Source organism: Oncorhynchus mykiss, chromosome 4 (assembly GCF_013265735.2).
Source record: "Oncorhynchus mykiss isolate Arlee chromosome 4, USDA_OmykA_1.1, whole genome shotgun sequence".
Classification (NCBI taxonomy): Eukaryota; Metazoa; Chordata; class Actinopteri; order Salmoniformes; family Salmonidae; genus Oncorhynchus; species Oncorhynchus mykiss.
The window spans coordinates 17,649,892-17,666,479 of NC_048568.1; the positions used below are offsets into that span (position 1 = coordinate 17,649,892).

At 47.2% G+C, this 16,588-nt stretch overlaps 1 protein-coding gene across 9 annotated transcripts in view; it reads right to left on the reverse strand.

Moving 5' to 3' along the window:
• The window catches only part of LOC110521052 (afadin), a 117,405-nt gene that overhangs the window by 20,662 nt on the left and 80,155 nt on the right, over window positions 1-16,588 (reverse strand). For all 9 annotated transcript variants that reach the window (XM_036975785.1, XM_036975787.1, XM_036975784.1 and 6 more), the window contains 6 exons: window positions 15,927-16,021; window positions 15,405-15,670; window positions 14,982-15,125; window positions 14,328-14,526; window positions 13,909-14,012; window positions 11,252-11,332 (listed from right to left, as the gene is read on the reverse strand). In XM_036975785.1, coding sequence (XP_036831680.1) covers window positions 11,252-11,332; window positions 13,909-14,012; window positions 14,328-14,526; window positions 14,982-15,125; window positions 15,405-15,670; window positions 15,927-16,021 — 889 coding nt within the window. The remainder of the gene's footprint in view (window positions 1-11,251; window positions 11,333-13,908; window positions 14,013-14,327; window positions 14,527-14,981; window positions 15,126-15,404; window positions 15,671-15,926; window positions 16,022-16,588) is intronic.

The window sequence follows — 16,588 nt, forward strand, 5'->3', positions numbered from 1 at the left end:
GTAGCAATATCCTTGCCTGTGAAGCCCTTTCTGTGCAAAGCAATGATGACGGCACGTGTTTCCTTGCAGATAACCATGGTTGACAGAGGAAGAACAATGACTTATAGCACCACCCTCCTCTTGAAGCTTCCAGTCTGTTATTTGAACTCAAATCAGCATGACAGAGTGATCTCCAGCCATGTCAGCTGGTCCTTTTGTGGCAGGGCTAAAATGCGGTGGAAATGTTTTTGGGGGATTCAGTTAATTTGCATGGCAAAGAGGGACTTTGCAATTAATTGCAATTCATCTGATCACTCTTCATAACATTCTGGAGTTTATGCAAATTTCCATCATACAAACTGAGGCAGCAGACTTTGTGAAAATGTACATTTGTGTCATTCTCAACACTTTTGGCCACGACTGTAGTGTGGAAGAACTCCTGAGAGTCAGTGTTTTATGAGAGTGGACTAAAAATGTATCTACCATGATGAAAAATATATTTTCCCATGGCTGAGCTCTCAAAAAGGTAACTAACTACCCAATATGGCATGCCCAGACGGGCAAGATTTCAGTTAGCCGGTAATAGCCAGCTTTTGTCCATAATTGTTTTATTTTTTAAAGCTGATAAATAAAATTGCCATCGGCCAATTGTCCAGTAAATAACAAAAAAATGCTTTTTAGCCTATTCCTTGATAGAAATACCAGTCGATGTAAATACATTTGACTATTCAAGCTTATTGGCCTATAGGTTAATTTTCATAATTTTGTGGAATTAAATTGGCACGGGTTAGGGTTAGGGTTACAGTATATTACAGTATATTACAAGGTTACAGTATATTCGTTATGTATCTCATTTATCACGCGTACAGCATACAGATACACAGCCTTCGAATTGAAAATCTGCCAGACCGCGCAAGAGCTGCTGCAGCATTGTGCCGCTTTCAAGACAACTAGGAACTCGGAAAGGTCAAATCATGACGTCAGTGATCTTCAGGTCGGAAAGTCGGAGCTCTAGAAAGAGGCCCGAGTTAGAGTTCCAAGTTGGATGAACATTCAAGAGTTTTTTTCTCCAGTCGAAGCTAGTCCCCCCCCCCCCCCCCAGTACCTCGTTGACTTGAACGCACTGAAGTCTGAGATTTCCGAGTTCCCAGTTGTTTTGAACGCGGCAATTGCAAAATTAAGGCAGGCTTCATCAGCGCATCACACACCACGCTGCAATGAGTTGGAGGCAGTATGAATTTTGTTAACTGTTTTCCTGCTAATTGCATTACGGAATGAACATTTGTGCATAGCCTACTTACTGCCTTGTGCGCATATTGCTGCGCTTATAATGTGAAGAAATAGTTTATCAACATTTGAAGCTAAACGTTGTGATCAGTTGCATCAGGCCTTTTGGCTGGATACATTTGGGATCTATCGTCCCACAACTGTCCCAGAGTCCGTTTGGAATAGGCTATTTCGTTCGACAAGCTGACCAATAGAATAGGTAGCCTAAACTTTTCTACTATAGTAGATTGACATAAGCTAGTGATTTTGCTCTTTGTTACTCGTCTTGTTGGCTGAGGAAAAGTACATCTGGACAGTTATAACATATTTAAGCGCATGTTCAAAGTGCACATCAGAATTTGGTAAAAGGACCGCACATTGTTGCATCCGCGAAATGCACGTTCTGTTAATATGAATTACCATATTCTAAATGTGATTCCTGTCATTCTGAGCACGGTGGGTGGACGCCCTAATCAGGCCCAATGCATATGGGTCTGGTAAATGTATCAAATGTCCAGTAAATTAAAATGTTGTCGGTCAAATGTCCGGCATCAAATTTTCCTAAAGGAAATCCTGGGCCAGAGCCAGCTGTAATATTGGGGGTATATCCGGTAGAGATCACATTGAGCTGCCTGGAACAGTACGGTCTTGTTCAATGTAATATCATCTCCAAATAACACGAGAGCCCTGTTCACATGGATCTACGGCCCAATGATACCAGACAATTGTAAAAAAAGAGCTTTCACCTGTACAAACACAGCAGGCTAGATAATAGATACAGGCGGTGCTCTAACCAGAGAACCCCACCGAAAACAATTGCGCCTTACGAACTTTGTGTAACACAATTCAACAACACGCTTGTCTGAAGGAACCTACGCAACAGATATCAAATGAGCTTGACTGAGAACTTGGGAGTGTGTGTTGAGAACAATGTTAGTCTCTGAAGTAAAACATTAACTCCTTCATTCAATTCAAGGGAACCAGTACCAGAGAGACAACAGCCAGACCAGGGAGGACGATCACAGCACTGCTCTCCTCCATGGTCAACAACACATTCCTCTAGCTGCAGCAGATAGCCACCGCCACACACCACAGCCTGCCAGGGGGTCCTGCTCTTCCACAGCACCAGTTCCACACTACCTTATTACTTCCTCCCCTATTCAAGTGTAGTGACTCACAACAAGACCCTCGACATTCGAGTCTGTGCAGTAACACCTCGACGCTGGTCAACATAAAGTACACATGTCAAACACGAGAACCGGGATTGGAGGGTGTGACCAGTAAAAGCCACCCATATGTGGGCCCATTGGCCGTCTCACACGAAGGCTGCTGTGGATGTGACACGCTGTTGTTTTAAGTCTAATGTGTGGTGGTCAGCTGAGAAAGGCTGGCGGTCGACACTGAAGCTAGGGGAGAGGTTTGGACAGTCGTCTGCTGTCTGAACATCTGTTTATTCCTCAAAGCGTTTGATGGGCATTGTGAAGAGCTGCCAAAACAACCACTGAAATGTAAACCAGAGAGGATTCGACTGTCACACTCCTTAAATTGATGCCTTATTTGGATGCTAATGCAAAGCATGTAAAGACAGAGGATCTGAAGAGCAGAGAGAGGAAAAAAAGAGGGAGCGAGATCTGTGGTTAAGGAAGCCTAGCACAGTACTCAGCCACAGTAGCAGTGAGGAAACGCAGAAACAGAATCCGCCTGAGAAAGCCTGGCTATTTACACCACAATCAGAAGCACCCACCCAGCCCTCCACTACCCATTACCCCAACTGTTGTCTAGGTCTTAATTGAAAGGAAAAAAACAAAAACCAGCAGACACTAGGCCCTCCATGGAATGAGTTCGACACCCCTGCAATAAAAGAGATACCTTCAGATAGACTAAATACGTCAATCTGTTCAGTCTTCAGTTCAGTCTGGCACTGTGGTGGAAGTCGCTAATCTGGCGTAGGTGTGTGTGTTTGATTATGAACAGTGCAGACACTGGAGCTGTGGCATGGACTCCTCCTAGAGGGATGTCACCTGAGCCAGGAGGGGGACATTCCAGAGGGCCACCCGTCCTCCCGGGGGACCCAATGGTCCCACTCAAACACAAGAGGGGGGTCCCCTTACACAGGTCAGGACTACTGGCCCTCTGCCAGGCTGATACAGATTTCATGTTTATTGTCCTACAAGAGGAACATCTTACTACAGCTCACATTTTAGAGGGGGACAGGAGACTGGGTTTAGTGCGAGAACCAGGGTGCCAGTCAGAAGTTACTGCCACAGGGGACAAACAAACCTGGGAATGTGTGTACGCGTGTGTCTGAATACTTTTGACCCCACTGCATTTCCCCATGAAACAATGCCACTTTTATGTTTACATGCCCTACATTACTCATCTCATATGTATATTCTGTACTCTATACCATACACTGCATCTTGCCTGTGCCGTTCTGTACCATCACTCATTCATATATTTTTTATGTACATATTCATTTTCATTCCTTCACACTTGTGTGTATAAGGTAATTGTTGTGAAATTATTAGGTTAGACTACTCGTTGGTTATTACTGCATTGTCAGAACTAGAAGCACAAGCATTTTGCTACACTCGCATTAACATCTGCTCACCATGTGTATGTGACCAATAACATGGATCCCACCTCTGTTCTCGATTAAGGCCTTTACATAAAGGAGTGATGTGAGGGAAATGGGAGTTCTAACCGACAGAGAGAGACAGAGAGATTTCAAATGGCTATATTCAAAACAGTTTAATTTGATCCTGAGTGTAGGTTATTTCCCTGACATCTGGAATCAAGGATTTATAGCCCCAATCTTTAAGAACGGAGATACATTTGACCCTAACAATTACAGAGGCATGTGTGTGAACAGTAACCCGGGGAAGGTTTTCTGTCGCATTATACATGTAAGAGTTCACGCAGGGCAACCTACGCCATTAAAAACAAAATTTTTGGAAACATCTAAAATACCGTGACCCCCACTCATATCATTATCAAGCCCTGCAATGCCAAGAGCTGAGCAAAGAAAAGAGTTCCCTCATCCAGCTGGTCCCTGAGTTCACAAACCTATTTTACTAACACACTGAAGCCTAACATGCTGACCAAACCAGACGCGTGTGCACGTTGATTTTGTTCACCCACACCAGAAGCAATCTGAACACGCAGGTTGAATTATCAAAACAAACTCTGAACCAATTATATTAATTTGGGGACAGGTCAAAAAGCATGAAACATTTATGGCAATTTAGCTAGCTTGCTGTTGCTAGCTAATTTGTCCTGGGATATAAACATTGGGTTGTTATTTTACCTGAAATGCACAAGGTCCTCTAGTCCGACAATTCATCCACAAATGAGAAAGGAATTCGTTTTATCAGCTCTCCTCCTTCCTTCAGGCTTCTTTTTCTTCTTTGGACTTTATATGACAGTTCATCTTTCAATCACCCACGTGGGTATATGCTCCTAAACACCAATGAGGAGATGGGAGAGGCAGGACTTGCAGCACGTTGAGCGTCACAAATAGAACCCATTTCTATTTTACACGGAACCCAAACCGGCTGCGCGCGTGTGCCATTGTGCATACATTTATTTTGTCCCCCTACACCAAACGTGATCACGACACACAGGTTAAAATATCAAAACAAACTCTGAACTAATGACATTAATTTGGGGACAGGTCGAAACGCATTAAACATTTATGGCAACTTGGCTAATTAGCTTGAACTTCTTAGCTAATTTGTCCTGGGATATAAACATTGAGTTGTTATTTTACCTGAAATGCACAAGGTCTTCTACTCCGACAATTAATCCACACATAAAACGGTCAACCGAATCGTTTCTAGTCATCTCTCCTCCTTCCAGGCTTTTTCAACTCTGAAGTTATATGGTGATTGGCATCTAAACTTACATAGTATTACCAAGACAACCGGAAACAGTTGTCTTTCAATCACCCACGTGGGTATAACCAATGAGGAGATGGGAGAGGCAGGACCTGCAGCACGATCTGAGTCAGAAATACAAAGGAGTTCTATTTTAGCCCTTGGCAACGCAGACGCTCGTTGACACGCACGAGCAGTGTGGGTGCAATAATTGAATAACAGATGTCTAAATATATTTTGCAAGCGGTGTGGTCAGCATGCAAGGACCATCCAATCTATCAGAATAAACCAAATTACAACACAGTCCAAAAAAAACTAAATGACTTGCAGTGCTATCTGGCCAGTATACCGTAGCATGGCAAACTATTTGACCATGGTTACTAAACCTTGACAAAGTACAGGCTCAGTGAGCACAGCCTTGCCATTGAGAAGGTTAGACACAGGAAAACTTGGCTCCCTGTAGAGGAAAGGCTCTGCAACCACTGCACCCCAGCTGAACCCGAGACAGAGCTGCATTTCAAGACAAAATGTAAAAAATTTAAAACAATTACAGTGTTTCATAGACCTCTCTGATGAGTATAGGTGCAGAGAGCTGTGGGGTTGGCAGACCACTACAACCAACCTGCACATGTCCTCTATGCCATTGTTCAATGTATGGTTATTTAGACCCTTGCTTATTGTTGTCCAGCTGACAATATTTAATATTATTATGTTAATATTGTAAATCTCCAAAGTAAGCTTAGGCAATATGTACATTGTTACGTCATGCCAATAAAGCACATTGAATTGAGCGGGAGAGCGAGAAGCATCAGGGCTCCCCTACCCCGCCTTGGCCTATCAGCCCGACACAAGTTCATAGGCTCAGCCTGGCAAAACACATGTAACAGAGGTCTATAAAGTCCATGAATAAAACTCTGCAGTGCTTTAACGAGAGCTCTAATTGCTACCGTTTTTAAGTACGAGGGCTGGCTAGTGTAGTAGAATACCGGGTAGTATTTATACCTGCTTAAAAGGTGGCATAATATCCATTCATCCAACATGTATCCCACCGCTCTCACCAAAACCTCCTTCCTCCTTACCTAAAACACCTAAAGACCATAATATCGATTTTTAGTAAAGGAGAGGAAGCTGACGCGACGCACTGTAGCATTATGGTGAGCACGTGTGTAGCTAGCTACGATGCTGTTAACTGTCAGGATGTCGGAGGGTGTTGGACGTGTCGAGTTGAAGTCACGCTACACGCCTCGCCCGAAACTGAGGGGAGTTGTGTGTGGAGTCAGAGCGTGGCACACATCACACCTGGGGATTGGAGCCAGACAGCTGGGGCTGCGAGAGCCTCAAAGGAGACTACTACAGACTGCTATACAGCTCTAACACGTCTAGTCACGTCTCAGAGACTGGAGACGGCATGTCCAGAGGAGAGATCCAAGCTCTTTACAATTGAAATGCATAATAGAAACGATCCAATAGAAACAATGCGAGAAGATGACTAGCAAGCTGCAGTATTCCAAAGAGCCTTAAATGCTTTCCATCTATTTCAATGTTATGGTTGAGCTTGGAAAGAGCTCCACAATTTCGCACACTGCAAGAGCTATTTTACAGACAGAAAATGTTGTCCTAAGTGTGTTGACTTGCACCACTAACAGCAGACCATATGGTAAACAGGGTGGGGCAGGGAAATGACCCCCTTACGAAGTAATAGCTGCTCAGTTCACCGGGTGTTATGATCTGAGGCTGATCACATTTCTAGTGTGGTGGTAGGGTCCAGTAAGGACACAGTCCTAGTACAATCCAGAGACATATCACTTCTGTACACACACACACACACACACACACCCTTGTACAGTAGTGAATAAACTTTACTCCAGTCAGATGAATGTGTTGGCTGTAAGTCACAAACAGCTCTCCCGTCCCGCCCTGCCATGAGTGCACTGTAACCCAGTTCTGCTCTATAGGAATTTGGAGCCAAGGCATCAGACTCTGCCACACAACTGTCCTTTGCACTGAACCGGCAATCATACTGTGTTTGTGGATATGTCAGAGTTTCCGTTAGGAAAATGTGGTGCCGGAAAATGCCAATAGCGGCGGGTCCAATAGGGAAGTAAATGGAAACAAATTTGCCAAAATGATATAATTACTCCCGTCTACACAAAAAATAAAATACTTCACCAGAAAGCATGACTTAGTCAAAAAGGAATCAAGGATCATTAGCTATTAAAAGAAAATGACTGAATTGTTTCAAATCATAAGCTCGTACGCCTATGCCCATTTGGGCAGCACGCGTGGAAACAGGCCTAGGTCTTGAGTATAACTTCAAAACAAAGACAAGAGGTGTGTGGCACAGATGCACTGTAGGAGAGCCTCTATCCAGAATGGCTCAACAGTCTTCCACAAATGATTGCACATTCATTGTTTAATTGTGTGAATTGTTTGCCCTTTTATTAAAAATGTGTATCAATTGCCCATTTCATACAGTGCCTTCGGAAAGTATTCAGACCGCTCGACTTCTTCCACATTTTGTTACGTTACAGCCGTATTCTAAAATGGATTCAATTAAAACGTTAATGCATGTATTAGTCATTTACAGTTCTCATTCTCGGAGTGGAAACGTAGTTTATGGAGTTCACAACCTGCTACACTTGTGAGAAACAACTTTTAGTTCATTTCATAACCAAAAGAGAGTTGTCCATTTTTCCCCCATTGTCTTTTGTTTGGAGCGCTTAATGTGAGCAATGAGCATGTTCCTGGTTTCTCGGGTCCTGATAATGTCGTGCACCAAAACAGTAAACACGCGAAAGCATATAGAATTGTTGCGCAATGAATGGGCTGACAAGAGCACAGAAACCAGCTGACGAGCTGCAAGGAGAAACCCCGCTGAAAATAGGCTCTGTATGCTGTGTGATAGCTGGGTTGGATAAATAAAATGCATTATGAGTAACGAAAATACACAACGGACAATTTAATTCCACTCAATTATGCTTATTAACCTATAGATCGATAAGGATGACGTCAAATGTATTTCCATCAATGAATTTCAAAAAAAATAACTAAATGGGATTTTTTCCCCCTCAGTTATTTTGACCGACAACAGTTTTATTTACGTCAATTGCTGGCTAACGGATACCCTGGTGTATGTGTGTACATTCCTGCATAAAGCCATACTATGGTCTGCAGTTTCCTGCCACAGGGGTTTACCAGAGGAGACAATAGTTGGACTGGAGTCCTGAGTTTATAATATACACACACAGATCTCTGTCTCAAGTCAATTTGTCCACAGCTCCGAGGTGGTCAATCTGACCTCCATACCAAGAGGGAAATAGCTCCATCAATACACTTCATTCTTAAAGGCGACGCAATCTGACTGGAGCATGGAACAAGTAGCAGCACAATCTCACACGACTGAGACGACATATTTTTCCCCTCGAGAAGAACGGCCCGTCTGTGATGACATTGAATTGAGCAAAGAGAATGTTTCCTTGGATCTGAGGTCAAGTGGGTCAGACAGTTCCATCATCAGAATGAGCTCTCAGCACACTGGGCCACCTCTGTGACAGACACTGTGTGACCCCATATTAAAAACACTTCACAGTACACAGTTCGGCACCACACTAATCTGATAATCAACTAATAGCAGAGGGGAATGTCTTGACATGTGGCTGTGGTCTAAATGACTCCAGTGTGCTTCCCTCACTGTTGAGTCAGACGCCTGTGTCTGTGCGGCGAAAGGGGGTAGGGGTGGGGGGGCTCTGCCCTGCTTGCTTGGGTTCGTGGAGACCACACAGAGCCGTGTCTTCGCCCCTCTGTCTGGGGGTGTGTGGTGGTGATGGTTATAGGCCGCTAGGTGCTTTGTGTGCTTTTCTATTAAACAGGGTGTTGACAGACATGGTTCTGGGTCAGAAGGGGGTATTTTGTACAATCCATCTCTCGCTCATTCCTTCGATGCTATTCAAGTCTTTCATTTTGTCATTTAATAACATGCACCTCTCTTTGTCAGAAAGGATGTGTTTAAGTTGCAGGACACACACAGCACTGCTCTAATTAAGTCATTAATAAAGCGTCGGGAACGAGGCTAAAACCAAAACATGCACCCAGGGGAGTCCCCAGGACCGTGTTTGGGAAACCACAAGGGTTGTATTCAACCAGATAGCCATTGTAAAGCAGCTTCTGCGGTTCCGTCACTATTGCACCAGCATCTACAAAACAAAAAGACTAAAAACCAAGCTCTTGTCCTCGTGTTGAAGTTCTGGCCTGTGTGTGTGCGCATTGCAGCACCCCTAACTGGGGAAACAGCTCGTAGAGACGTGACGAACCGGTCCGCGCTGGACGTTTATTTACAGTCTCACATTTGAAACGAGCAACTGTGAAAGATTGAACTCCCACTGAGAAGTAAACTTGAGAAAAAGAACACCAAGGTGTCAGATATGGAAGGTTACAGCGAGTAGAACAGGAGCATTTACTGGAGTCCCCTTCTATTTCCTGTGTCTTCACACCCTCAACCTCCTCCTCTCCTGCTGCGGTCCTGCCCACACCTCTACACATTCACACCATACAAGGCATGCTTAAACCCTTGTTTCCAAGAGAAGTCAGGATCGAGACTTACCAACTTGGACTGGTCCTTCCTCCCAACCACAGAGAACCACATGGTGAAGGTAGTTCCCACTCGGCTAGCGCCGGCTGGAGCTCAGGCAACAAGGGGCAGATCACAGCCCAGATGTACTCACAGAGAACAAAACTAAACAGCTAACGAAGGAGAGACTAGGTGTGGAGCAGCGAGTGAAAGATATCTCTACTCCACATCTTACTGTTGGACCCATATGGCAAATATCAGCAGCTAGTCGGAGTAGGAAATACCATATCCAGACGGTTACGTAACCAATCCACCAGCGCTAGCCCCCGCTACTCTGCAACAGTTTGGGTAAACTTCCCAGCTGTGTTCTGCACTAGGCAAATCTATCATTACTCTGTCTTTCTTTCTCATTCTGCCTTGTGCCTTCCTTCTACCCCTCCCATTTCTTTCCTTCCCTCCCGCCGCTCCCCCCCATCCGTCCTTGTCTTACACACCACCTCAGGTTGAAAATAGCAGTAAAAACACAGGGGATGTGGCCACCTCAAACTCCAGAACTGTGCTTTGAAAATAAACAGTTCATGAAGGTCCCCCCTTTCCCTCCTCTATTCACAACCTCCTCTTCCTCTCATACGCCCAGTCTTCTGGCAGCCCAGTAAGACACTCTCACATTACCCACACAGACCAAACCGGGTCAGAACTGGGCTAAAGCTGGGCCAGCTGCAGGTTAGTACCCAGGCCAACACCGCCTGGGTAAAATGTTAACTAATTCCCCACTGCAAATGACGACGCTTTAGTTAAAGAACCTATTACGGTTAGTCGTTAGCAGTCGCACAAAAAGGTGAGGAAAACCACGATGTCGTGTCCCCCCCCGCCTGCTCCGCTTCCTCCAACACTAGGACATGATGGTTAAGATCAGGGACGGCTGAAACTGTCAGTCGGAAGACAAATTTGCTTACTGCTGTTTTGACTTCCAATTTGAATGTTTGCCATACAGACGGACAGAAACAAAGAGCGATCTGTTTCAGTAAAAAACATCCCTCAGAGTGCCGAGGTCAGAGAGAACAGTGAGCCAACTCTGCAGGTAGAGGAACCATGACAGTCGCTTAGTCACACACACACCATCAACAAAAGGCTGCCTGCTCTGCCGATCTCTCTTCTGTCATCCCATCATTATCCAGAGTTAAAGCAGGAAAATGTAAGGCGCTTACATCCCATCCACACGGCTAGAAACAGCATGTTCCACTGGCATTGTTGTGGACCCGAAAATGAGGACGCACTCAAAAAACCTCGAGGCAACAGCAGGCAGGCCTCTTGACAACGGCTGAGATAAGGGCTTAATTTGGATTATTTATGTGTTCACTAGGCAGTAAGTCTGCTCAAGCATGGACGCAACAAATGTAATTCAATGTTTCTGGCTTGTTTCTGTAGAGTCTGTTTTTCACATCGCTCAGATAGCACTTCCCTTCCAGTAAGGAAGTCACAAACCTCTTCCAGGAGCACTAGTGTGTACCGACAAAAAACGTTTAGCCTAAATACTAAAGGACACGATTAAGAGATGTCTTACCTTGGCAGCCACAATGCTGAGGCCCATGCCATTGTGCTTCTTCAGGGTGACCGTCACAACTTCCGGTTCCTTCCGCATTTGCTGCAACGAGAAGAGAGAGCAATTTTAGCTCAGGAAAAATCTATCAACTGGGGTAGCTGGAGTGCAGTTGGTGTCAGCGGTGGGATCCGGTCAGCTGGTCAGTCAGGCTTCTAAAGGACTCTGAGCTGTCTCTCTGGGACGCTCCTCTGGCGGAATGAGGCTCTGGAGGAGGAAGCAGGGGGATAGAGAGCAGAGTAGGGTCGTCATACAGAGAGAGCGCCGGGTTGGGGTGACCGCAGCGAGAAACGGCGGGTGCTGGAGAGGAGTCAAGAATGAAAGCCATATGCGCTTGGCTCCAGAGGCTCTCAATGGGCTCATTTAAAAAGGAGGGCTGCCTGGAAGCAGGGCGGGAGAGGGAGGGAGAGAGAGTGAAAGCGAGAGAGCAGTGCTTCCCACACAAAGAGGCACACAGACAGACAGCCTCTCCTCCCTTTGGCACTGAACACATTGACACTCAACAGCCCCAAAGACACAAACAACTCTTCTCTCAGCTGAAGAGCTATGCTATACTGCCACATAGTTCAGAGACAACGAGAAAGGGAGAGTGGACACAAAGACACATTAAGTAACAGGGCTGTGGTTGCATTTCTCATCGTGTGATGTGGTGCAGAACAAGTCTTTCTGAATGCCATTGGAGTGATTCACCAAGTGCTAGAGGGGCAGGGCAATGGTGATGCAGGGGTCAGCTGCCAAAATGAGAAAACAATGCATTAATTCAGGCAATAGCAATTTTGCAGTTAAGAGACTAACTCATAAACACCTGCCAATTAAAGTTTTTCAGAGAGCGCGAGCGAGCTTCCTGGGTTTTAGGACCACAGCCGCTCTTCTAAAAAGTCTGACTGCACTAGGCTAGCAACAGTTACACCTCCTGTCTGGACTAGTGATCAGGGAAACCTACAGACACCTGGGATGTATTCATAGTTGAATTCCATTGAAAAACATTTTGTCTGTTGCAAAACGTTTTGGAATAAACCGTTTCTGCAGCAAAACGAGAAAACGTTTTGGAACTGACAAAACGTTGTTTTTTTTTGCAACGGAATCCAACAAATGAATACACCCGATTGTTCTTCTCATCAGGGATCCTCTGTGTGTCTCTGGTGTGTCTGATTAACCCTGTGATGGCTGTTAATAGGAGAACATCATGGAACACTACAGTAGTGATTCTGGAGCAAGGCAGTGGTAACATGAGGCGGGGGTTCCTGGCACACAACCAAGAAGCCATTAATCAGAACCTCAGCGGTGTTTAAACGGTTTGGACGCCCTCCCTCTCCCCGGTCCCGTCACTACTGTGGGGGCTGACGCCCACCCTGAGCTGACCTGGGGTTTAAAGCATGAAAAAGGAGAGCGGGGGAAAAAACAGGGAAATTATGTAGGAAGCTGTGGATTTTAGGGGGTTTTGTGAGATTAGTGTGAGGAGAAGGTCAGTGACTCAGTCACTCAGTGACTTAGCACTACGACGACTAACCACTACTCCGCATGGCCATGACGACTAGCCACTACTCCGCATGGCCATGACGACTAGCCACTACTCCGCATGGCCATGACGACTAGCCACTACTCCGCATGGCCATGACGACTAGCCACTACTCCGCATGGCCATGACGACTAGCCACTACTCCGCATGGCCATGACGACTAGCCACTACGCCGCATGGCCATGACGACTAGCCACTACGCCGCATGGCCATGACGACTAGCCACTACTCCGCATGGCCATGACGACTAGCCACTACTCCGCATGGCCATGACGACTAGCCACTACTCCGCATGGCCATGACGACTAGCCACTACTCCGCATGGCCATGACGACTAGCCACTACTCCGCATGGCCATGACGACTAGCCACTACGCCGCATGGCCATGACGACTAGCCACTACTCCGCATGGCCATGACGACTAGCCACTACACCGCATGGCCATGACGACTAGCCACTACGACTAGCCACTACGCCGCATGGCCATGACGACTAGCCACTACTCCGCATGGCCATGACGACTAGCCACTACACCGCATGGCCATGACGACTAGCCACTACTCCGCATGGCCATGACGACTAGCCACTACTCCGCATGGCCATGACGACTAGCCACTACTCCGCATGGCCATGACGACTAGCCACTACACCGCATGGCCATGACGACTAGCCACTACTCCGCATGGCCATGACGACTAGCCACTACTCCGCATGGCCATGACGACTAGCCACTACTCCGCATGGCCATGACGACTAGCCACTACTCCGCATGGCCGTGACGACTAGCCACTACGCCGCATGGCCGTGACGACTAGCCACTACTCCGCATGGCCATGACGACTAGCCACTACGCCGCATGGCCATGACGACTAGCCACTACTCCGCATGGCCATGACGACTAGCCACTACGCCGCATGGCCATGACGACTAGCCACTACGCCGCATGGCCATGACGACTAGCCACTACTCCGCATGGCCATGACGACTAGCCACTACTCCGCATGGCCATGACGACTAGCCACTACTCCGCATGACCATACAGCAAGAAAATGCTCTTTGCATTGCATAATTCTACAGTTGTAACGTCCTGTGGGACACCTACCAGGTCGGAGTTGTCTGCAAAGAAGTGGCTGTCGCAGTCGGCTCCTTCAAAGTGGATGGTCCAGGTCCCAGGGGAGCGGGGGTGAGGGGTTAGCCGACAGAATCCTGCACAGGACAAGAGCAAATCACAGTCATCTTCTTGTACTACTTACGACATATCTGAGACTACAGTCACACGGTTGCACAAACTGCTCTTGGAATACACCTCCCTCTCTCTCATAAGCAAACACAATGAAAAGGACAGGCGCAAACAGCTCTCCAGTCTTCTAGACTCTTCTTACATACTACATTCCACTGCCGACAGAACAAACACGGGCCAGCTCAGCCTCTGATTGGCACCCAACGACAGAACACAACCCGTGTGACATTCCGGGAATGGAACTCAATCGTGTTTTTTTTCTCTCTCCTCGACACAAGTACCTCTCTGACAAAGGGGGTCCAGGAACTCCTGGAATCCGTTGGGAATGTTGCGCACGACGTCGCAGGAGTAGCCGTCCTCGGGCAGTAGGAAGGGCAGTTGCAGGTCGGGGTCCTCCTCCAGCTGGACCTCTCGGCCATCGCTACGGGCCAGCTCATCTGCCGTGTTCTCCGCCACGGCAACCACGTGGTCTATCAGCTCCTATTGGGAGACACCAGATAGACCAATGAGGGTCTGGTTAGAGACACCAGACAGACCACTGAGGGTCTAGTTAGAGACACGAGATAGACCAATGAGGGTTTCGTTCGAGCAGACGGTTAAGTGTCTAATAGTCCTCTGAATGTTTCCTCAAAACCCTCCGTGTAGAATCAGCAACCTCACCTGGGGGGGGGGGGGGGGGGAAGCTATGAAGATCAGTCAAGTGGAGAGCTTAGCTAATGTTCCCCCAAAATGTACAGGACAAACTCCAACGCATTACAACGACGGGAGGAGATGTGTGTTAAGCAATACTTCAAATCGCAACCACCTATTTCTCATCTTCGGAGACATTCATTCATAGACACTTACTGTAACTGTAGTGTGTGAATAGAGCAGTGTCTGTGTGTGTGTGTGTGTGTGTGTGTGTGTGAATGGAGATGCTTGTCCTCATTTCTTACGGGGGGGATGTAAGGCTCGTCGGGAGCACAGTGGTAGTTGGTCATGAGGGCGTTGAGCTGCAGGGAGTTCAGCTTGAAGCAGGTGTTGTGGATGTTCTGCACGTCCTGCATGGAGTACTTGTCCATGGTGAGGAGAGTCGTAGCCTGGGGAGGAACAGCAGGACAGAGTGCTATTAATGACTTGATTTACAGTGACCTGTGGTCCACACTGAATGGTTTCCCCTACAACTTTCCTTAGGCAGGGTCCCAAAGACCCCTTAAGCATCATACAGAGCTGCTGACAAGTGTTTTTCAACAGAAACCACTTGACAAGTAATCTTTGGCGGTGAATGGGCATTCAGTAAGTCATGGTATGGAAAACAGTGGGTATCTAACAGCCCTATCAGGATGTGCCTTCCTGGACAATGTTAGGATGGAACCTACCTGTACGATGCGACTGAGGTGGCAGTCGGCGGCCAGCTCCAGGCCCTGTTTCTCTGCCCAGGCCTCGATGTGGCTGAGCTGCTGGCGGAGGATGGCGCCCCAGTAGTGTGAACACAGCCCAGAGTCGGCCTCCATCGCCAGCTTGTTGAACAGCCACATGTTGATGAAGTGGAAGAGCTGCGAGAACAGCTGGATGGTCAGCGCCGCGTTGACACGGCAACGGCGCAGCAAGGACATGGCGCCCGTCAGGGTGTGCAGAACATCCTCTGTGAGAGGAGGATAAGGAATTGGGGGGGGGGGGGGGGTCAGGACTAGTGAAGTCAGCATTGACCCTTGGGTCTAATACCATTAAAGTCCATAGGGAACATGAAGAAGTAGAAGAAATTCTATCAACGTTTCAGTTTCAGTATTAACACATTATACAGTACATCTCTCCCCCCCCCCCCACTGTGGCCTGGCTGACAGTAGTTGATGTACACAGTAAGAGTATCAGTGTGAACAGTATGAACAGAAGTTAGTCACCTATTTTGGGCCTCTGAGGGTTCTGTTCCTCTGGGTCATCCAAAAACGCAGGCATGTAATTATTCAGGTCAGACTGCAGACACTGGACCAGGTACCTGAGACGACAACAACACATTGGTTCTGAATAGTCCACACGGATATGGACAAACAAAGACGCACACAATGCATATACGGCCAACTACGCGAACCAAACTTTGCACATGTTCACTTGCATAGAGAGACACACAAACACAAAAGACAGACACGAATGCAGAAACAAACTTCCCCTACTCTGCAGCCCTAAGGGGACTTCCCCTGCTCTGCAGCCCTAAGGGGACTTCCCCTGCTCTGCAGCCCTAAGGGGACTTCCCCTGCTCTGCAGCCCTAAGGGGACTTCCCCTGCTCTGCAGCCCTAAGGGGACTTCCCCTGCTCTGCAGCCCTAAGGGGACTTCCCCTGCTCTGCAGCCCTAAGGGGACTACTCCTGCTCTGCAGCCTTAAGGGGACTTATCCTGCTCTGCAGCATTAAGGGGACTTCTCCTGGAATACCACCATAAACCTGCAGTCTGGCCAGCTCAGCCATCGCTCTGATCTACTCTGGGGACATCAAGCAGCAGTTTTTTCAGCTGACTATTCCAGGGAGTGGCGAGCAGGGGAAACGGAGGACAGAGGGCCGTGGAGAGT